This window comes from Electrona antarctica (genome assembly GCF_951216825.1).
Source record: "Electrona antarctica genome assembly, chromosome: 22".
NCBI classification, from domain to species: Eukaryota; Metazoa; Chordata; class Actinopteri; order Myctophiformes; family Myctophidae; genus Electrona; species Electrona antarctica.
The window spans coordinates 15,123,328-15,146,642 of record NC_136805.1 but is presented as its reverse complement, the minus strand read 5'-3'; the positions used below and the strand labels follow the sequence as shown (position 1 = coordinate 15,146,642).

Here is a 23,315-nt window from a genome sequence, read left to right as displayed (position 1 = left end):
CAGCGCTCGCCCAGCAGTCTGCTGTCACCCAGGCGGATATGTTGATCTGACCCCCCATTCCAAAGCGCCAGCGCTCGCCCAGCAGTCTGCTGTCACCCAGGCGGATATGTTGATCTGATCCCCCATTCCAAAGCGCCAGCGCTCGCCCAGCAGTCTGCTGTCACCCAGGCGGATATGTTGATCTGACCCCCCATTCCAAAGCGCCAGCGCTCACCCAGCAGTCTGCTGTCACCCAGGCGGATATGTTGATCTGACCCCCCATTCCAAAGCGCCAGCGCTCGCCCAGCAGTCTGCTGTCACCCAGGCGGATGCGTGCACGCCCTCCGCCGTCTTACTGATAGTCCTCAATGCTACAGTATAGAGTGTTTGTTCAGTAACAGGAGTCTCCATGTCAAAAATGTATTTTCAGGTCGGGATACCATTGTGTCCAATCAAGATAGAGAATTCAGTCAGGGTACAGATTATAAAGGACATAAATTGGAAGTGATGACACAAAGAAATGAGCAGACACAATTAGAACTGCTATGAGCTTGGGGTCCCCAGACCCAACTTTGAGAGCCAATGTGCTATACAGTATTATATCTAAAAATGCACTTTTTTTACTTTCCGCAGAACATAAAAAGAAACAGAGAAGGTAAAGATAGTGGAGGCTCGTTGGTGGATTTAGGCTGTGCGTGCATGCGTGCGTGCATGTGTGCGTGCATTCCTGTGTGCGCTTTCACAGTATGAAATATTCAGCCATAATGCTTTTGCCTCCATTTATTATTAAGCATCTGGTCTGCCTGAGTTGTGTGACTCACCCTGACCCCTCCGTCTGGGAGCTGATCATACACATACAGTAACAGGCCTCATGCAGAGCCAGACCCCTCCGTCTGGGAGCTGATCATACACATACAGTAACAGGCCTCATGCAGAGCCCTGACCCCTCCGTCTGGGAGCTGATCATACACATACAGTAACAGGCCTCATGCAGAGCCAGACCCCTCCGTCTGGGAGCTGATCATACACATACAGTAACAGGCCTCATGCAGAGCCAGGTCACCCTGACCCCTCCATGGGGGGCCATGGGGTCACCCTGACCCCTCCGTCTGGGAGCTGATCATACACATACAGTAACAGGCCTCATGCAGAGCCAGGGGGCCCCTCCGTCTGGGAGCTGATCATACACATACAGTAACAGGCCTCATGCAGAGCCAGGGGACCCCAAAGTTTTCATTTCAAGGCCCAAAAGAAACATTTCGGTTTCTCCTCTGGACCCAAACGCACACTACGTAAAAGAAAAGGGGGGATATTTACTTAAGACCTATACATTATTGGTCCGTGACTCACAGCATCAGGTTGCTGCAGTGTTGATCAGTTGATCTGCAACAGCATTTGAAATGCAATCATTTAATCCTCTGATTCCATTCTCTCTCTCTCTCTCTCTCTCTCTCGCTCTCTCTCTCTCTCTACCAGGTGGTTGACCTACCTGCTGTTGCTGATCCTGGATCTGGCCATCTGCCTGCTGGCCTGTCTGGGACTGGCCAAGCAGTCTCGCTGGCTGCTCACCACGTACGTACACACACTGTCCCAGACCCACACACATCCTCCACAGCCAAGAGTCTGCTTATCTTCTGATTATCACATGAGATGACCAGAGAGAAATGTGCGAGGCAGAGACAGACAGACAGACAGACAGACAGACAGACAGACAGACAGACAGACAGACAGACAGACAGACAGACAGACAGACAGACAGACAGACAGACAGACAGTAGATTAGAGGGGTCCAGGGAGTCTCCAATAAAATTATATATCGTCTCTGTCAGGTGGAAACCTCATGTGTCCAAAACTGTCACTTTTCAGGATTCAAATACCAAAATGGCAAAAGTTATTCGTCTCAACTGCTCAATTTATTAAAAAAGTCAGAATATGGCGATAAGACGTTTCTGCCCGACAGCAACGATATAAAGCACATAGTTGCGTGCTTTCCGATGGTTTCCGATTGGTTGTGATTGTTGCTAACAGTCCCTATGAGGCATAGCGTGCACTTATGTAACTCACTGCTAAACAGATGTAGTGAAAACAGGGGAGATAATTTGAACTAATGTAGTCTTCAGCTTCACACAGCTTAGTGCTGTCTGTCAGCGTATCCGTCTGCCTGTCTCTGTCTGCCCGTCTGCAGGCCTGCAGGGAATCGTGTGAGCCCACCAAACACGGTGAGCTGTGCATTCACTCTACTTAAGTCAGTCTTACAATGTGCATTACATTCAATCATTCACACACACCATCGGGGTAGAGGAAACCATGCACAGGCACCAACCTGCAAACCGGGAGCAGTTAGGGAATTCAGTTTCTTGCTAAAGGTTAGCCTGACATTCAACCTGAAGCTGGAGCCAGACTATAAGCTAAAGGGCACTTCAACAATAACCCAGAGGGAGCCTGGGATCAAACCGGGAACCTTCCGATTCCTAAGCGACCGCTGTATCTCCTCCAGAGCCACCACCGCCCTATTTTCACTGTATTTAAGTCAGTCATACAGCATTTCACTGTATTTAATTTAAGTCAGTCGTTGTACAGTATTTCACTGTATTTAAATCATACAGCATTTACGATACTATAGAGCGGACTTGGAACGATGCAAGTTGGAAATGCATGCCGCACCCAGTTATTATGTATGTGTCCCTTTTATGCCCATATATGGAGATTTCTGTATCTGTCTCTGTGTCATGATGTCAGAACAGGCCAGCTCCATGTATGGAGCCTGGGCAGCGGCCTTTTGTGGCGGTTCTGGACAACCGTGGGTCCGACCGGGCACTGCACTCCCTGTGGGGGTGTGGAACACGTGTGTCGAATTTGACAGAGACGTGGTGTATTTATAGATACAACGTAGGCATTTAGCAGACACTCTGAATCCAGAGCAATTTGCAGTAAGCAAGGCAAAAACAAAATAATAACCTACAGTAAACTGTATACCGGTAATATAAAAAAAAAAAAATCTGTACATTTAATAATCTTGAAACTATACACACTATAGGATGCCAGCAGGCCCATGAATGTGAATCTGGCATCTGTCTACATAACATGCCATTCAAATTACATTTTAGCCTTTGAATAAGCCTGCAAGGTTAGGTCAAGTGTTGTTACGGAAGATTGGGAGTGAGTCTTTTAACTGCAATGGGGAGTTTGTTCCATTTCATTGTATTTAAGCAGTCATACTCTGTATTTACCCTGTCAGCCATGACTCTTGGCACAGCGAGCTGACCTCTCACTAGCCTCCCAGGAGGGGATGTGCTTGAAACGGCGTGCAGGGACACAGTCGCAGACAGATACTCACTCACACAGCACCACTTCCTAAGGACCCTGTAACTTAACACTTGACCTGCTTTAAATCAAGTGTGAAACTGACATGAATTAGAAACGCAGCAGTCGTCCCCAGCGCTTCCCGGCCCTTTTGAATGCAGTATGAATGCAGAGTATTTATTGACTTTAGTACATCCACCACAAATGTCTAGTTCAATGCGGTGGTGGACGTAAAAGCTAATAGCCGACAGAAGCAATGCATAGAAGAAACGAGAATAGCAAAGAGATCATGAGCACAGAAAGACACGCACATTAGCAGACAAAGACATTGTTTTGTCAGCAGTGAAACAAGATAATTCCATAGGTAGGCCTACCTGAAATTTATAATTGGTGTGTTTATACACTGTAGTGGCCTTTCTTCAAAGCGCTTTAGTTTACAACATGCATTACATTTACACACACAATTCACACTCTGGACAAAGTACGTACGATTTGTCACATACGTTACCGCAGTGAAATTTGTTCTCCGCATTTGACCCATCTCTTGGAGCGGTGAGCCGCAGCCGTGCCGCTGGGAGCAGTTAGGGCAATTTACAATTTAGGCATTTAGCAGACGCTTCAGTGTCTTGCTCAAGGACTGCCTCCCCAATTGTTTTTTTGTTATTTTCTTGTGAGCTTGTAGTGTACTGTATATACTTTTTTTATATGTATATTGTAGTGCTCATGTGGCCTAGTTCAGTTGCTTCTTTTGGACCTGTTTGCTTATTTCTCTCGCAAACTGACTCCAACATACAGTGTGTGAAGTGGTCTTGAACCTTCCCACCCGACACACAAACAGAATGTTGTGCAAACAGCAGAATTGTTTTCGTTTGTATAAGCAATATGGATGTATATAAGCCACTTAGCAGTGTTGACCCTCGACTGTGGTACTTCAGCCACATTACGTAAGCACTGGTTTACACTTTGTCATACTACGACTGTGTCCCGTAGTGTACATATTTGCTGTGGGATTACATCATGAGCATGTTTTCATGAGAGCCGTGAAGCCCACCCAGGCTCACCCACCCAAGCCTCGCTCTGTCTCTCTACATCCATCAGCCTCAGGTTCGAGCAAGGCCAACCCTGTACCCTCCCTCCCCCCCCCCCCCCCCCACACACACACACACACACACACACACACACACACAAAAGGTTCTTCTGGCCTTTAGGTTTTCATATCCACATTGCACACAGCCAAAGCTCGCAGCGTGCGTGTTTGTTTATGAATATACTGAAAGCGTGAACGGTATACACAAATAGCTTGCAGTAAGCACAGTAAAGTCCATAGTGTTAATTCAACTCGGGAGCGTACGAATGGAACCAAATTTGGTTCCATTTGTATGCTCTTCTGAGTTGAATTAACACAGCATTTTGCTCTGCAGATCGTGGCATTTCATTTGCAGAGCTGAATTAATTTATTTGTATGGCATTATTTCCAAACAAGGTTACAGAACAAGATAAAAGAGCAGCATTATAATAACCATACGAGTTAGAACGGCACAGGAAGTCAATGGGTAACATAATTAAAATGAAAGTAACGGAGAAGAAAATAATATTAAAACCAAGTAATAGCACAGAATGTGATAAAAGGCTAAACCACCAAGAAAAGGCCTTAACATAAAAAGTAGATTTTCAGAAGTGATAGACCTGAGTTAAAAACATTCACTTTGAAAGAATATATATTCAAAGATTTGCGCCACATTTTTAAGATTTTTCAAAAATAGCAGACCTACAAGCTCATAGCGTGCCACCGAGTGGCGCGCTACGAGCTTGTAGGTCTGCTATTTTTCAATAGCTAAATTATAACATAATGTTTAAAACACCAAAAGGGGTTCCCGCCCAAAATGGGTTAAAAGAAGATGCTGATTTCGCTAGCCCCACATCTCCGGGCAGGGCATTCCAAAGCCTGGGTGTATCTAAGGCAGCGCCCAGGTTCATAGGGGGTCAGCGTGTCTTTGATAAAGCTGGTGGCCAGTTATCAGTGAAATGTTATGGGTTCACACACTGGTTGGTTGGTCTTCTGTGCATCCAAGCGGCATGGAGCTATGACACATTGGACAGCTGACCTGCCTGCAGACTTAACTGCTTTGTGCTCGCTCAATAAATCCCCCAGATAAGAGTCCAAGAGTTCAAAATGTTTTAATCACGAGTGGACCATATTTAGATTTTCAACACCAAACTAGTCAGCCTTGTTGGGTTGACTTTGATATCCAATCTGTGGTCATAAAAGTGTGATTAAACAAATAATATCCTTAACACCAAAATCCAAATCTGATCCACTCGGATAGGGATTAAAGTATAAACGCTTGGGCCCAAGGGACCACTGAAGCTTAGAGGGAAAGTACGAAACAACAAAACAGCAATCACATGCCTTCTACATAACATTTTCTTTAATTGAAAGTTGGTCCTTTTGAGTCTCAAGTAATTTTTTCAGGCTTTTCTTGTGTTTATTGATGGGCCACAGTGAGTGAGTAGAGAGACAGGAAACATGGAGAAAGAGTCTGGAAGTGACATGCAGCAATAGTCCGACAGGCCAGGGAATCGAACCCTGGTCTCGCTGTCATGCATCAGAGCCCGTGGGCCGGCAGTGGCTCAGGGGTACCGTATGGAGTGGCCGGTAGAGCAGCCGGATGGGAACCGCGAGGTTCCCAGTTCGATCCTTGGCTGCCCCAGAGTTAGTGTCGAAGTGTCCTTGAGCAGACTCTGAACTCCTACGGTATTTGTACTAGGCTTGGGCGATATTGATTTTTTGATATCGATATTGATAACGTGAATAATACCGCGATAATCGGTATTATCGGTTTTATTAATAAAACATTAATATATCACACTGACGGGCTGATTTCCCCTCTCCTCTCCTCTCCTCTCCAGTCAAAATGTCCCCTCCCCTCCACTCCCCTCCCCTCCCCTCTCCTCTCCTCTCCAGTCAAAATTTCCCCTCCCCTCCCCTCCCCTCTCATATTTACATGACGGTAAAATTACGATATTAGTATTATGACGGTATTCGGTATTATTGAGTGGTGTTTTATATACTCCGCGATATTTCCGGTATTCGGTATTATTTATATACTCTGCGATATTACCGGTATTGATTTAAAATATCGCGGTAAACGGTAATATCGGTATATTGCCCAAGCCTAATTTGTACACTACTTCAATTTCCAATACGTTTACTTCTACTCCACTACATTTCGGATCAAATATTGTACTTTTACTACTATTACAAAACATACAGTACATTAACCACTTCAGCCTTATAGGCTATACATTTCACCATTTGAAAATAGCAGATCTACAAGCTCACCATGCTTTGCATCGTGACACATTGTGAACTAAGACATCGGGAAATTAAAAGATTAGCCTATTATACATTTTTAAATCTTGAAATGGGACTGCACAATGACTACTTTTACTCTTGGTACTTTCAGTACATTTTGAAGCCAATACCTTTACTCAAGTACATTTTGAATTCCCGACTTTTACTTGTAACAGAGTATTTCAATATTGCAGTATTGATACTTTTACAAGTATAAAATGTGAGTACTTTTTCCACCACTGTGTTTGTTGTGTATTGCTTGCTCTCAATGAGTGCTCTGTCTGTGAGTGGGTTGGTGTATGTGCTAACTGCTGGTGTGTGTGGGTTAGTGTATGTGCTAACTGCTGGTGTGTGTGGGTTAGTGTATGTGCTAACTGCTGGTGTGTGTGGGTTAGTGTATGTGCTAACTGCTGGTGTGTGTGGGTTAGTGTATGTGCTAACTGCTGGTGTGTGTGTGTGGGTTGGTGTATGTGCTAACTGCTGGTGTGTGTGTACCAATCTGTCTGTGAGTGTGTTAGTGTATGTGCTAACTGCTGGTGTGTGTGGGTTGGTGTATGTGCTAACTGCTGGTGTGTGTGTGTGGGTTGGTGTGTGTGTGTGTGTGGGTTGGTGTATGTGCTAACTGCTGGTGTGTGTGGGTTGGTGTATGTGCTAACTGCTGGTGTGTGTGTGTGGGTTAGTGTATGTGCTAACTGCTGGTGTGTGTGTGTGTGTGTGGGTTGGTGTATGTGCTAACTGCTGGTGTGTGTGGGTTAGTGTATGTGCTAACTGCTGGTGTGTGTGTGTGGGTTGGTGTATGTGCTAACTGCTGGTGTGTGTGGGTTGGTGTATGTGCTAACTGCTGGTGTGAGTGGGTTAGTGTATGTGCTAACTGCTGGTGTGAGTTGGTTGATGTATGTGTGCTAACTGCTGGTGTGAGTGGGTTGGTGTATGTGCTAACTGCTGGTGTGAGTGGGTTGGTGTATGTGCTAACTGCTGGTGTGAGTGGGTTGGTGTATGTGTGCTAACTGCTGGTGTGTGTGGGTTAGTGTATGTGCTAACTGCTGGTGTGAGTGGGTTGGTGTATGTGCTAACTGCTGGTGTGTGTGTACCAATCTGTCTGTGAGTGTGTTAGTGTATGTGCTAACTGCTGGTGTGTGTGTGGGTTGGTGTGTGAGTGGGTTGGTGTATGTGCTAACTGCTGGTGTGAGTGGGTTAGTGTATGTGCTAACTGCTGGTGTGAGTGGGTTGGTGTATGTGCTAACTGCTGGTGTGTGAGTGGGTTGGTGTATGTGCTAACTGCTGGTGTGTGTGTACCAATCTGTCTGTGAGTGTGTTAGTGTATGTGCTAACTGCTGGTGTGTGTGTGGGTTGGTGTATGTGCTAACTGCTGGTGTGTGTGGGTTGGTGTATGTGCTAACTGCTGGTGTGTGTGTGTGGGTTGGTGTATGTGCTAACTGCTGGTGTGTGGGTTGGTGTATGTGCTAACTGCTGGTGTGTGTGTGGGTTGGTGTATGTGCTAACTGCTGGTGTGTGTGTGTGGGTTGGTGTATGTGCTAACTGCTGGTGTGTGTGTGGGTTGGTGTATGTGCTAACTGCTGGTGTGTGTGTGGGTTGGTGTATGTGCTAACTGCTGGTGTGTGTGTGTGTGTGTTAGTGTATGTGCTAACTGCTGGTGTGTGTGTGGGTTAGTGTATGTGCTAACTGCTGGTGTGTGTGTGTGGGTTGGTGTATGTGCTAACTGCTGGTGTGTGTGTGTGTGTGTGTACCAATCTGACATGGGCTTAAATAATAGTTTCTCTCTGTGTGTGGTGGACTCTCACCCACAGGACAATTAGCAATAACATTAACGAGTTAACCCACGTTGACACATTTATGATCTCCTTACCGACGTTTTAATAGCTTGCAAATGTTATTATGATATATTTATTTTATTATATTACTTCTTTTCTGAAAGGACTGTGCCAGCTCTTCAAAATGCAAATAAATATGTGTCTTTTCATGAAGCACTAAAGCACTCTGAAGTAGCCCCCCCCCCCCCCCCCCCCACCCCCCAGACATTGCCTAATAAGCTCTATTTTGGTAAAGAAACCCCTCTTCCCAGAAACTGATAAACCACATAAACAAACACACAACCACATAAACACACATGATGTGCCGTGGACCACCTAGTGTGTATTTATAAACAATAAACAAACATAATACTGTAATATAAGATGTGCATGTATTGTACGTACGCTGTTATCGACCACAACGTTATGAGCATCAGGTGTTTCAGCCTTTTCATTTCCACCCGTCTGTCTGTCTGTCTGTCTGTCTGTCTGTCTGTCTGTCTGTCTGTCTGTCTGTCTGTCTGTCTGTCTGTCTGTCTGTCTGTTCGATCTTTAGTGCACGCTGCCAGTAGGCCTAGGATGGGAAGTACCTCCATATTTTTGGAATGTCTGGCTTTTTGCCTGGTAATGTTTGGTTAGAGCACTTTGAACAAAACTAGAGTGACAGCCAAGTCTATGGACTTTTAATGTTTGTTTGGAGCACTTTGAACAAACAGTACCCACCAGGTGCACCTCACTTCACACAAGTGTGATTTTTTTATAATTTTTAAAATGTATTTTATAAAGGAAGTCACTGGCGGTTGAATCGGGCTTAAACGTTGTCCATATATGGTATCATATGTCATAGATACGTCATAGATGACTGACCTCACAGACTGGACAACCCGGCCTGGTGCAGATGCAGTGTCCACTCACTCATCCCATGGATTTCTCTAATAGAACTGATCAATGCTGGATGTTTGGGTCTGATGCCAATCCCAATCTTGGAGAGTCCTAGAGCACCATTTTACCAATGTTTTGTCTTAATATTTTGTTAAAAAATGTGAACTCTTCAAATCAAGTAAAATTATTTTTGAGAACATTTAACTTAAGCAAACACAGCAAACAAAAAATTGTAATGGATGAGTCGGATCACAGTTTGAGGTCGTGTTCTCCGGCCGCCATGTCGCCTCCCGGCCTCGCAGGGCAGGAGCTGTCCGAGGCGGCCAAGCCCCGGGTCTGGCCAGCGTCCACCACGTCACCGAGCAGAGAGCGCTCACAGCGGCTGCCGGACCATCACGAACAGCCGCCACTCGGGGAGACGGAGTCACCAAGGTCTCCAGATCAACAACACAAGCACTCAGATTTTTCTCCTTCGCCCACCGTGACGGCGGAGGAGAGCCCTCCTAAACAGAGAGCCCACTTCCTGCACGGGCCGTATCCAGCCACTCACTTCGGACCCAAGGCCTGCATCCTCCCCAACCCGACGTCGGTCATGCACGTCCAAGACCCGGCCAGCCACAGGCTCACGTGGAGCGAGCCGCCGGCCAACGTGCTGGTCATCCGGAAGGTCCGAGACGACAGCCTGGCAGAGCCCTTCAAAGAGCTTTGCAGGTTTCTGGTGGAGGAGAAGCAACTGACGGTGTACGTGGAGAGGGGCGTGGCGGACGACGCCACACTGTCCAATGACCCGTCGTTCGCCTCCGTCCGTGGCCGGCTGTGCGTCTTCCGCGAGGGCCACGACGACATCTCGGACCGCGTCGACCTCATCGTCTGCCTGGGAGGCGACGGCACGCTGCTCTACGCCTCCTCCCTCTTCCAGGCCAGCGTGCCCCCCGTCATGGCGTTCAACCTCGGGTCGCTGGGCTTCCTGACGCCGTTCAAGTTCGAGTCGTACCGGACGGACGTGGCCAAGGTGTTCGAGGGCGACGCGGCCGTCACGCTGCGAAGCCGGCTCAAGGTCAAGGTGGTGAAAGACATGCGTCTGAAGAGGACGGGGGGGCGGCAGCAGGAGCGCAGCCTGGAGAGCCAATCACAGGAGGAGCACGGCGAAGGTGATGGGAACGTGAACGGGGAGTCCGGCGCGGGGGCCGCCCTGCAGCTCCAGGTGTTGAACGAGGTGGTGGTGGACCGCGGCCCGTGGCCCTACCTGTCCAACGTGGACCTCTACCTGGACGGACACCTCATCACGTCGGTGCTGGGCGACGGCGTCATCGTGTCCACGCCCACGGGGAGCACGGCCTACGCGGCGGCGGCCGGCGCCTCCATGATCCACCCCAACGTGCCGGCCATCCTGGTCACCCCCGTCTGCCCGCACTCGCTCTCCTTCCGGCCCATAGTGGTGCCCGCCGGCGTGGAGCTCGTGATCGCCCTGTCGCCCGACGCCCGGAGCACGGCCTGGGTGTCGTTCGACGGCCGGAACAGGCGGGAGATCCGGCGCGGGGACTTCGTGAAGATCACCACGTCGCGCTACCCGCTGCCGTCCGTCTGCTGTCACGACGTGGTGCACGACTGGTTCCAGAGCCTGGCCCAGTGTCTGCACTGGAACGCCCGCAAGAGACAGGCCCCGCTGGCCGACTTCATCTCGGATTCCTCAGGCACAGAGAACTGAATAACTGAATATAACTGAACATGTGTGTGCACACGTACATTTCATGGATGTGTTTTCCTGACATTCCTCCAAGATACCGTAATAGAGATAGAATATTGTCAGTTTTGCGATTATCGTGGTCATTATAGGCAAGATTCACTGAACTTTACAATACAACATCCCTCTATTAAGAAACCTTAGTATGTGTGTTTCACTCCCGACGGAGTCGGCTAACTTAGCTTGGCTGCTAATGATGTGTTTCCACCCCTTCCCTGACTTCCTTCCCAACTTTGCAAAGATAAAACTCCACCACAGCCATACTTTAGTTAGTTTTACCAGCACCGGGGCAGTAACACCATATTCACAATTGCCATTGCGAAGCCCTGCACAACCGTCATGTGAAGCCCTGCCAGTCAGTCAAGCTAAATTTGTTCAGCTTGTCTGAATGGCCTTCAGGAACCCCGGCCAATCAGTCGAGCTGATGGTATGATTGGCCTCTCAGGGAAGCCTAGAATCGGTGCCTCCTCCTCGGACCCGAGCTCGGGCCGCACAGCATTCATGGTCTTTCAGTTCTCAGAACCGTAGGTTCTCTCCGAGTTATGCCCTGGGCAGACTGACACGCAGAGGTGTGGTGACTTTTAGATAGATGACGTGAGATTTCGGCATTTCTACATTCCTACTTAATAACTAATCCGGTCCCATGTGGTAGGTCACACTGTTTTGCTAGAGGTTATTGGCAACAGGACAGAATCCGTGGCAGAAATGGGACAGTCTATCCGACAGCACTATCACCCTGCTGTACTCGTAACACACAGTCCTAAAAGACAGCACTATCACCCTGCTGTACGTATAACACACAGTCCTAAAAGACAGCACTATCACCCTGCTGTACTCCTAACACACAGTCCTAAAAGACAGCACTATCACCCTGCTGTACTCCTAACACACAGTCTTAAAAGACGGGTGACCTTTAGATTATGTTGTTGCTGTCGGGCAGAAACCTCTTATCTCCTATTCTCTCTTTTTGTGTTTTTCGTAGATTAGTGCCTAAACTTGAGCTTCACGGAAAAGCATCATACGTAGCAGATCCACAAGCTTGAAATGTGATGCGCATTAAAATAAAAGATGGTGACGTCATGTACTTCTGTGTACTTCTGTGACCTACTGGCAGCATGCAAACGGAGTACATTTTGTAAATGGAACTCTGAAAGTGAAAGAATGGACCTGGACACAGACTTGACAAGGCATGAACAAACAGACTTCCTCAACACTGGGTACCTGTAAAATCCTCAGTATTCATTTGAACTAAAAATGGAACCAAATTGACCGTTGCAGAGTTACTAATGGTTCAATTAATTGCCACTGTGGATCTGTTCAGTGATGAATTAACCTTCACTGCAGGTGCCCTCTCACATACACACAAACACAAAACACAAAATAACAGACAGACGGACACAAGACAGGTAGAGGCAAATTGAAAGTCACACAAGGCAGACCGAGAATGCAAACACTTTGTCACTAGCATACGCTGCCAGGGGCCAAGGGAGACAATAATTGTCATTGACACACTCACAGGAACATCCAGCGCTAGTCATTTAGACCACATTACTGTGACAGAATACAGAGCGCCCTCCCCAGCCCACCCCAACCCTGCATCTGGCCCTAACGTTGACTTTAATCAGGCTGAGGAATCTGGAAGGCATTGTGCTCTTTGTCAAGCCTTAACTCTGCTCAACATCAGCTGAGCTAACAAGCAACCAGGTCAGACAGACAGAGAAGACGGAGCCGGAGTCACCGTGAGGACAACCACTTGAACCTTAGCATCCCTATTTGGGGGACATTTGCAGAAAATAGCCAATATTCAAACTTGTAGATCTGCTATTTTCCGCAAAGAGATTTGGTGTATTGGGGGGAAAGTGCATATCAAGTACAGAGTCAACTCGTGTTCGTTTTTATTAAATATAGAGGATTTGAGTGCAAATAAATGTGATCTGTAACATCTGGCTATTTAAGTATCGGTCGTCAAGACGCACCTAAGATGGCTGGGGCATGCACCAATTGCAGTGTTATTAAGTTTCAAAGAAGCCTTCATTCAGCATATTATTTTCAGGCTTTGTGAAAAAGCTAAAATATTGCGCAATGCAGCTTCAAAGGACAGTTCTTTTTAGCTGCACCTTTCACCTTTTTTGCAGAGCGCCCTGGGTGCTTTTAAGCAGACATAAGCTCAACTTTTGGACAGGAGCACGTACTGCTCATCTATGCCACATTTGACTCCTCCTGGTTTTGTCGGACAACCTGGTCATTTACACCTTGACTTTATTTAAATCACTACCATGACCATGAGAGGCTCATGTTTACCATTGTTTCAGCTAGGCTGAAAACGCATCTGACACTATACGTTGGAGCACAGCACCGGTTGATGGGTTCAAACGATGCAGGCATCAATAAACAGGATCACCGGATTCCCTCTGTGGCCAATGCATCCTATACACGCCTGCTAATTGCTAGGAGGATAAGACCACCAGCACACAATGTATGTCTGGCCCTAATCAACAGGATGGGATTGGATTTCCAGGGGATTGTTTAACCAAACCAATGTTGATCTGCTTTCATCTGCTTAATGGCTATTGATCTGCTTGCATCCATGTAGGCTTAGCATGTAAAACAATACACACACACGCGCGTATGCATGCACACACACACACACACACACACACACACACACACACACACACACACACACACACACACACACACACACACACACACACACACACACTAAGTCAGTGGTTCTCAAAGTGGAGTCCAAGGATGCTCAGGGTGTTCCCAATGGACCCTTACAGGTGTGTAACTCTTGAGAGTTATGGGGGTCCTTGAAAAAAATAAAAAAATAAATCACATTCGTGTGAAGTGAGGGGCACACATTAAAAGTCTATTGACTTGGCTGCTGCTCCGTTTGTTCAAAGTGATACAAACAAAACACAAGTCCATAGACTAGGCTGCCATATTATGATGCAATTTCCAAAGCCAGACGTTGGCGGGGCTAGCGCCCCCCGAAATGTGATAACCACTGCACTAACTATATAGGGTTTAAGCTGAGTGGTTGAAAACAAACGGTAACATCTATGTGTGCATCTCTCCCTGCAGAATGATGGTGTTTGGGGTGCTGACGCTGGTCCTCAGCTGGGCCTCGCTGGGAGCCGACCTGGCCACCGCTGTGGTGAGTCACTGCATGCCACCGTCCCCTCACCCTGTTCCTCTCTCTGTCCTTGTCCCCCCGCCACCGTCCCCTCACCCTGTCCCTCTCTCTGTCCCTGTCCCCCCGCCACCGTCCCCTCACCCTGTCCCCCCGCCACCGTCCACTCACCCTGTCCCTCTCTCCGTCCCTGTCTCCCCGCCACCCCCTAACCCCTCCATCCAGACCACCCATACTGTACCAGTGTGACTGACTGATTGACTGACCTGCTGCCATGCAGCTCTGCAGATCGATCTCCAACACACCCCAATGACCATGATTCATTTATTTTTGAGGGGGGTCTCTAGCGCTCACACACTACACACTATATAAAGTCTCGCTGGTATAGAAAGTCTCGCTGGAGAGTGGAGGGGGTATCGTACTTATACAGCTGTGCGTGCATGCGTGTGGTTCTCAAAGTGGGGTCCTTGGATGAGTTCCAGATATGAGTCCAGTTGGTTCTGTGCGCGCACGTGTGTGTGTGTGCACGCGCGGTGTGTGCGTGGAACTCATTGCAAAGAACACGGAATATCACACAATCCACATATAGCATAGACGCTGTTACTTATACCCATATAGTACTGAGTGATATGCTTTTTGTATCATGAAGACATAGCCAGGAGTTTGTGAATGTAACCCTAACTGTACCTTTAATATATGTGTCCTTGTATGCTCTCCTATAGGCTATGTGGACATGCATAAACATGCGATTCCCATAACATTCCAGCTGCACTGCAGGACCGGTTCAGTTTCCGTCAGAAAGATCGATGCTCTAGTGGCACTGAGATGAGATGGGCTCGCTGATGTTTACTTAAGTGCTTCAGCATTCATGCCCTGCAGTGTCTCGATAAGTACCATGACACATATCTTAGAGGTGCAGTAAGGTTTCTTAAATTAAGTGTTAAATAGCTCTATAAGATAGATGGCAATCATTGCTGTATAGAGTGTTTCTCCCTGTCTCTCCAGCTCTTTAGTAAACAGAAATGTATTTTCAAGTCTGATCCCACCAGGAGAGAGAACTCATACAGGGTACTGGATAAACACGTCATACAGTATGTGAAACTGGAAGTGTTAAAAATTGAAAATGGAACACTATAAATAATTGAGCTGATAAATGTCTGATTGGATGAAATTAGCAATTTTAATGAGCTGGAGAGACGGCCGGGGAGACCCCTGTCCCCTGTCTACTCTTTAGTAATGAGAATATAGAATTGAGGGTATGCGAGTGACATCATCATCATACCCGGAAGTTATGTGGGAACGTCTACTGAGTGGCAAAAAACTACTTTCTGACCTTGACAGTCCAATGAGTCCATACATCCACATGCCACTCATTGTGCCACTCGATTTGCCACTCACTGTATGCATGCGCAATTGCACATATCCTTTATACTGTAGATGATAGATCTTTAACTTTTTAACTTTTTAACTTTTTTTAAAATAAAACCTTTTGCGAGTTTGTAGACTAGAGTGTTAAGCTTTTAAACGTAGCAGCCGTCTTCAGATTGCATCGGCTCCATCGCAGCCCACAGCTCCAGATTTCTGATCAGCATGGGGTCCGTGTCCGTCTGCTAAATATAGACGCACACTTTGATCAAAACCCCCCACATCCACACCTTGTTGTCATGGTTACACAACGCAATTATTGACCGTTGAGGATTATGGCTCCAGGAATCCTATTGAAGCTTTGAAATCCCGTCACGGTAGCATTACTGAAGGAGTTTAGGCTTGTGGAGTGATAGCCTTATACTGTAGAAATGTATATATTTTTGAGGGGCGCTAGCCCCTCCTATGTCCAGCTTTGAATGTTTGTGTAAACACAAACATTGAAGACAAAAGTGAGGACGCAAATTGTGATTGGCCGGAATGAGATGATGTATGATCATGTTGTATGATTTCAAAATATATGAAAGAAAAATGGAACAAAAGATAGTTTCTCTCACATCACAACGATATATTTTGGGCTATTTTGTTTTGTATGTCTGGAAATATACCAGTGTTGTATGAGTATTTTAGACACCCCCCCCCCACCCCCCACCCCCCCATGCTGAGGCTTTGAAATCCTATCCCAGCAGCTGTAATGAAGGTCTTATCCCTATAGACAAACCCAGCTGCAGAAAAATCTTATCATACAGTATATGATTCAGAATGTATAGTTGCTGACTGTACAAATACAGCAAGTCAACCTTGTCTTGCTGTCTGTTGGAAATCTGACATGCTGTGTCCAAAACTGTAACTTTTTAGGATTTTAATTACAAAATTTCACAAATAGCAGATCTACAAGCTCAAAATATGTCACGATGTGATGCCTTGTGAGCTTGCCGGTCGGCTATATTTGATGCTTTTGTGTGACACTGACACTGAACCCCTAATTGCTCCCGATGTGCAGTTTGGTGCCTTACATGGTTTCACCCGGCATCGGTGTGTAAATGTGCGTGTGAATGTAATGCACAATCTGTGTAAAGCGCCTTGGATAAAGGCACTATATAAATGCACCATTTGCCATTTACCATTTATGATGAAGTAGGCCATTAATTTACGAGAAAACATGTGCCAGACGGAAACGACATATCGCACGCACGCCACGCACGCCACGCACGCCACGCACGCACGCACGCACGCACGCCACGCACGCCACGCACGCACGCACGCACGCACGCACGCACGCACGCACGCGCACACACAGTTTTGTACAATATGGGTACATTAGCTTGCTTTTAGCTTTGTCATCATGGCCCCAATCAGAGCAAAAGAGCAAAGGAAAAATATCAAAATGTGAAGCCCACACGGTGTGTCTAAAAATAGACCCGGCAAGGCAAGGTGGAAACATTGTATTTAGAATGGATGAGTTGTGTGCTGTTGCAAGGTGGAAGCGTTGTATTTAGAATGGATGAGTTGTGTGCTGTTGCATGGGGGAAGCATTGTATTTAGAATGGATGAGTTGTGTGCTGTTGCAAGGTGGAAGCGTTGTATTTAGAATGGATGAGTTGTGTGCTGTTGCAAGGTGGAAGCGTTGTATTTAGAATGGATGAGTTGTGTGCTGTTGCAAGGTGGAAGCGTTGTATTTAGAATGGATGAGTTGTGTGCTGTTGCATGGTGGAAACATTGTATTTAGAATGGATGAGTTGTGTGCTGTTGCAAGGTGGAAACATTGTATTTAGAATGGATGAGTTGTGTGCTGTTGCAAGGTGGAAACATTGTATTTAGAATGGATGAGTTGTGTGCTGTTGCAAGGTGGAAGCGTTGTATTTAGAATGGATGAGTTGTGTGCTGTTGCATGGTGGAAGCGTTGTATTTAGAATGGATGAGTTGTGTGCTGTTGCAAGGTGGAAGCGTTGTATTTAGAATGGATGAGTTGTGTGCTGTTGCAAGGTGGAAACATTGTATTTAGAATGGATGAGTTGTGTGCTGTTGCAAGGTGGAAACATTGTATTTAGAATGGATGAGTTGTGTGCTGTTGCAAGGTGGAAACATTGTATTTAGAATGGATGAGTTGTGTGCTGTTGCAAGGTGGAAGCGTTGTATTTAGAATGGATGAGTTGTGTGCTGTTGCAAGGTGGAAACATTGTATTTAGAATGGATGAGTTGTGTGCTGTTGCAAGGTGGAAGCGTTGTATTTAGAATGGATGAGTTGTGTGCTGTTGCATGCCTCGGGGCCTGTACTGTTTTCTCACGGCTTTGTTGTTGCATTAATTGGGCTTGATCTGGCTTCAACCCTGCAGGCTGTAGAAGATGCTAAACTGTAGAACGCAGTCAATAAGCATAAGCCTGCAGGTAAAGAACAGAACAGCAGAGCTGGACACGGCAAGAAGCAATGTTCTGTGACAACCGTTTGCTTTCCTTTGGTTTCCTGCTGTATTGTCTCATGGCGGGGTGGAAAAACCTCATACTGTATGTTCCAGAACTGTTACTGTTTACTTTTCTTCACAACAACTATAAGGACTTGAGCGTTTGCGTTTGCAAGTCATTTGCAGAAATAATATTGCCATTACTACCTTCGAAAGGCCTACAGTATATACAGTAGCTATTTGTGGATACTTAGTGTATAACAATGTTGCAGGCCAAGCAACATGTACAGTAGCTGCTTGTAGCTCTTTATTTGTTTATTTGGACAGGACAATTGATTGATTTTGCAGAATTTTGCAGAATTACAGTACATTTCAAGCACAAACTCAATACAAAGGCTGTTAACTGTGAGTGGACGACCCAATTAAGCATTACACTTGTTTACAACAGGGTCCACCATGTTCAATTCATCAAAACATTTAGAGACGTACAAATAGACACTTTTATACAGACAAAGAACAGTACAGGAATTCATCATAATGGAGGTAAAAAGGGAAAAGAAACATATACAGTGAGGGGAAAAAGGGGGGGGCGGTGGGGGGGATTCAGATTTTACGGGGGCCAGTTTCGAATTGCAGCCATCCGTAGGTGCCCTTTGAGAGCGGTTTTGAAGGAGTCAAGGGATTTGCATGTCTTAATGACTGTTGGTAGGGCGTTCCACATACAATGCATATTAATGGACGTCACATGGACGTAAATACACCGGATATATAGCACAGTTGCTCATTTTCATCCGCAGTCCTCACAAGAAACACAAAACGGAAAAACAGACAGTCAAACAGTGGAATACATTTACATAACATTACATAGGGAACACAGCATAAAAAAGAAATACACCTAAAATAATCATGAATGGTTGCAGCTTTGTCACATTAAATAACCAATTTCCAGGTGCATACAGTACATTATTGTCCACCTATACTTCCCAAATCACTAGGAGTGGTTAGAGAGCCATGCCTGGTTTGATTATTCAGCGATGTGTCAAAGTGTCCCTGAGCAAGACCTACAAGCTCACAATGTGTTGATGTAGATATAGGCCAAAACTGTATACTTTTCAGGATTCAAGTAGCAGATCTCCAAGCTCAAGACACGTGGCTTCGTGCAGCGTTTCAAGCCACATTTCGAGCTTGTGGATCTGCACAACGTGTCGATGTAGATCGGCTAGTTGAGCAATTTTAAAACGTTTTTTTTTCTAAGTAAAAACGGCAAAGAAGTTTAGGTATAAGGGCCCAGGGGTAAGGCACTGACGAGAACAGGGCCCTTAACCCCTAACTGATCCCCAAGTGCCGTAATGGCTGCTCACTGCTCCTACAGTTGGGTGCCACCGATATTGTCCCTTATCATTTGACCCATTTAGGCCTGACCTCAACATTTTAAAAAATCCTTCTAAATCCTCCAGTTTTCTGAAATAAATATTTTCACGATTTTTCAAAAATAGCAGACCTACAAGCTCATAGCGCGTCACTCGGTGGCGCACTATGAGCTTGTAGATCTGCTATTTTTCAATAGCTAAATTATAAAAAAGCCCAATTAGAAAAGCCCAAAAGTAATGGACCCAAGGGTTAAATGTCCTCAAAACATTGATCCATTTTGACCGATGTGGAGTTTGAACATGAAATGGAACATGTTGTCACAGCTTGCAGCTGGATTCAATTATACATATTTGTGTGCCTTGTGTTGAGGTTTATTTTAGGGGCTGGCTGGGGCCAAACCTCCAGCGGTCGCTGGTGATCCGGCCTGTCGGCGCGACGCTGCCACAGTCTCACATGGCTCCATAATGGCTCCTCATGCATGCATATGAAACAGCTGGCCACACAGCATGCAGAGAACACTGCATGTGTACTGTACTGTACTGTACTGTACTGTACTGTACTGTGTGTGTGTGTGTGTGTGTGTGTGTGTGTGTGTGTGTGTGTGTGTGTGTGTGTGTGTGTGTGTGTGTGTGTGTGTGTGTGTGTGTGTGTGTGTGTGTGTGTGTGTGTGTGTGTGTGTGTGTGTGTGTGTGTGTGTGTGTGTGTGTGTTTGAGTGCATGTACAGTACTGTATACAAAACCCAAATGAATATATATTTCCCCCAAGTTGCAAGTGGATTTTCATGCACGAGGGACACTTTATAAAATGCATAATGACAGCAAAGCCCAGGGAAACCTGCCCACTCACTCATGGACACAGATCTAGGGAAACCTGCCCACTCACTCATGGACACAGATCCACTACTTTCACTACTTGGAAAAAAGTTTCTGGACCTTTTTGTTCTCTTCAGTGAGAACTATCTTTTGTGCTTTTCTAAGCAGAGATGAACTGTCCTCTCCTTCCCTTCAGCCTGCTCATCAATTCATTGTTGGTATTCCTTTCTCTATAGAGCGATGCTTTTCAAAGCCACATCACTCATCATGGCCACATCCATTTGCCACTCGGCTCTAGACAAAATGTTTTACATCAATAAATCGGACTAACAATAATAATTGACATTGATTTTCAAGGTCTCTCCTCCTAATACCAAAGTGTATTACATGAATGCTTAAATTATTTCGCCTGCAGCTGAACTCGCATCTCAAAATATTATGTTCCAGGGACCCTCCTGAAGCAAATTAAAGATGTTCACTATTTTTCAAAAATAGCAAAACTACAATACTGAATAGCTACTGTTTTTGAATAGGCAAAGTATAAAATAATGGTTAAAGTGGTTACATAAAATGACACGGATGCTTTCTTGGTTTCTAAACTAGTGAAAGCAGCACGAACTCGCCACGGGTCGCATCGTGGCCCGTTGTGAGCTTGCAGATCAGCTATGATTTCTGTTCGTATAGTACAACAAAGCAAAGCGTACTGTAAGTGATCTACAACATAAGCTAACAACGTGTCACAATATATGACGTGACAGATCGGTTGTTTTTGCCAAGCGACACTGCACTGTACTACAGAGTACAGTATAAATTACTGTACTGTACAGAGTATACAGTATAAATTATGGCTTCAGCCTCCTGTGGAAGCTATACAGTGCATAATGAGCCAAGCAAACGGCATAAAAGGCTAGCCTAGTTCCATGGCAAGTTGTGAGCTCTGGGCGGGTCATCGGGTCCTTTCTGGAAGTTTGTAAATAACCCAACAGGCTAGGGGGAAGAAGAATGACTGTAGAGTGGAGCAGACTCTTCTCTCTGCTCCCTGTCTGTAATTAAGGGTTTCTGTGAAAGAAAGGACACATTCATTATGCATTCATTCATTATGTGCCCATGAGGCGCTAAGCTGACGCAGGTACACACACACACACACACACACACACACACACACACACACACACACACACACACACACGATTGGACGCTACAGTACACACTGAGGCAGCCAAGGACACACACAAACGTGCAACAAGCAAACGTGCACACACACAAGGACACACACACACACACACACACACACACACACACACACACACACACACACACACACACACACACACACACACACACACACACACGCACACTCCCTCAAGGTGTGACTTGCTTGCATCTTAACAACGGTGGCGCTGCTCAAACAGAAGTGGGTCACATCTGTCTGGCTCCTTCAGTCACTTAACGTCTTTTTTAAAAGTCTAGTGAAGGACAAAAGCATTGGAGCTTCTTCCTAGCTGCCCAACGTTGTCCTCCTCTGTGTTGGTCACACACTGCATGAGAAACCACAAGGCCTAGTGTTACTTGGGAAGTGTCACACTGCACTGAACTCCGGACGGCGGCCTGGCGACGTGACAGCTAGAGGAACGTCCTGCTCGGATGAAAAACCCACACTGAACAACACAATGGATGTTATCTAGGCCAGTTTCAACCCCCCCCCCCCCCCCTTTTATCCAAAGCGCTTTACATAGATTGTGCATTACATTCACCCATTCATACACCGATGGCGGGCACCAATCTGCTCATCGGGAGCAATTAGGGGTTCAGTGTCCTGCTCAAGGACACTTCGACACTAACTCTGGGGGAGACGCGGGATTGAAATGGGAACTTCACGGTTCCCATCCGGCCGCTCTACCAGCCACTCTACCCCTGACTGAGATGCTGCCGCCCCACTGCAGAGTCACTCTCAATCTAACGTCGTAATATGAAGACTCACCTCTTCAGACTCCACCTTAGCCCGTATCAGCACTTGCCCTGGCCTTGACGACCTTGCAGGCTTAATATGCAAAGGCATGTTTCAACAGATTATTGATCTTTTTTTATATTATACTGTTTAGACTGATGATAAGTTATTGGTTTACCAATATGATCATATACTATTTCTATGCATTTGATTGATATTACCTCGTGTTTACCTTTCTTACTGTGAATTGCTCTGGATTAAGCATCTGCTAAATGCCTAAAATGTTAATTTGTTCACCCTCAGAGTTGTAGACCTGGAACCCTCTCAAGAACCCCAAGGGGGTCCCAAGACCACACCGATATACAAGTTAAAGCTTAAAAGCCAGCCAAAAGTAATGCGTGCATAATACAGTGCAGTGTGCCCTTAAATGGACTGGACAGGCCTGACATCAGTGCGAATTGGCAGCAGTTGGCACAAAATGCAGTTTCTTTGGCAACCGTTTCAGGGTGGGTTGTGCGCTCCATTTTGTCTTTTACTCAATTACTAAATAAAATACTTGCTGAATTATGCCAAAAATGTAAACTTAATAACTGTAGCTGTCTTCGAACTGCTGGTGGTGTTTGTTTGATTCAATCTCAAACATAAAAAGACAGGATTGAACTGCCCTGTTGTCAGGGTAAATTGTTCCCATCAATGGGTCAGTTGTTCAGCTTATTTTAAATTAAATTAAAAGAGTCACGGTTCTTAGAATGTAAAACTAATAGCACATGTTCAGACACATATAATATAAATGACACTATAAAAATGTTTTCACAAAATCTAAAAACATCTTAATTCAAATTACTGTATCACAAGAATGGTGTTGTTTTTTTCCATAGATGACATACGCAGGCACGTCCATTCCCCATTCAGGAGTTGCTTGTTGCTGGTGGCACAACCGACACTGTTGATCTTCTTTTTTTTTAAGAATAATAATTAACAAATCTGCCCGCCAAACTAACTTAGTCACTTAATTACAGCTCACAATTAAGTGACTAACATGTTGTATGTTGTGATTGATTCACAGCTAAATACAAATTGCTAGGTGAAAAACAATGACTGTAAAATAATTGTGCAAAAGGGAATAATGGTTAGGATGTTCCT

At 45.8% G+C, this 23,315-nt stretch overlaps 2 protein-coding genes across 4 annotated transcripts in view; both read left to right on the top strand.

Moving 5' to 3' along the window:
• LOC306915669 (protein tweety homolog 2-like) overlaps window positions 1-23,315 on the top strand; it is a 115,760-nt gene that overhangs the window by 77,395 nt on the left and 15,050 nt on the right. For all 3 annotated transcript variants that reach the window (XM_079493167.1, XM_079493168.1, XM_079493169.1), the window contains 2 exons: window positions 1,456-1,551; window positions 14,165-14,237. In XM_079493167.1, the coding sequence (XP_079349293.1) occupies window positions 1,456-1,551; window positions 14,165-14,237 (169 nt within the window). The remainder of the gene's footprint in view (window positions 1-1,455; window positions 1,552-14,164; window positions 14,238-23,315) is intronic.
• Window positions 9,821-11,038, top strand: LOC306915672 (NAD kinase-like; the record flags this gene model as incomplete). Its single annotated transcript, XM_079493174.1, has 1 exon — window positions 9,821-11,038. Exon 1 carries the CDS (start codon window positions 9,923-9,925, stop codon window positions 11,036-11,038), a length of 1,116 nt encoding a protein of 371 aa, XP_079349300.1. The 5' UTR covers window positions 9,821-9,922.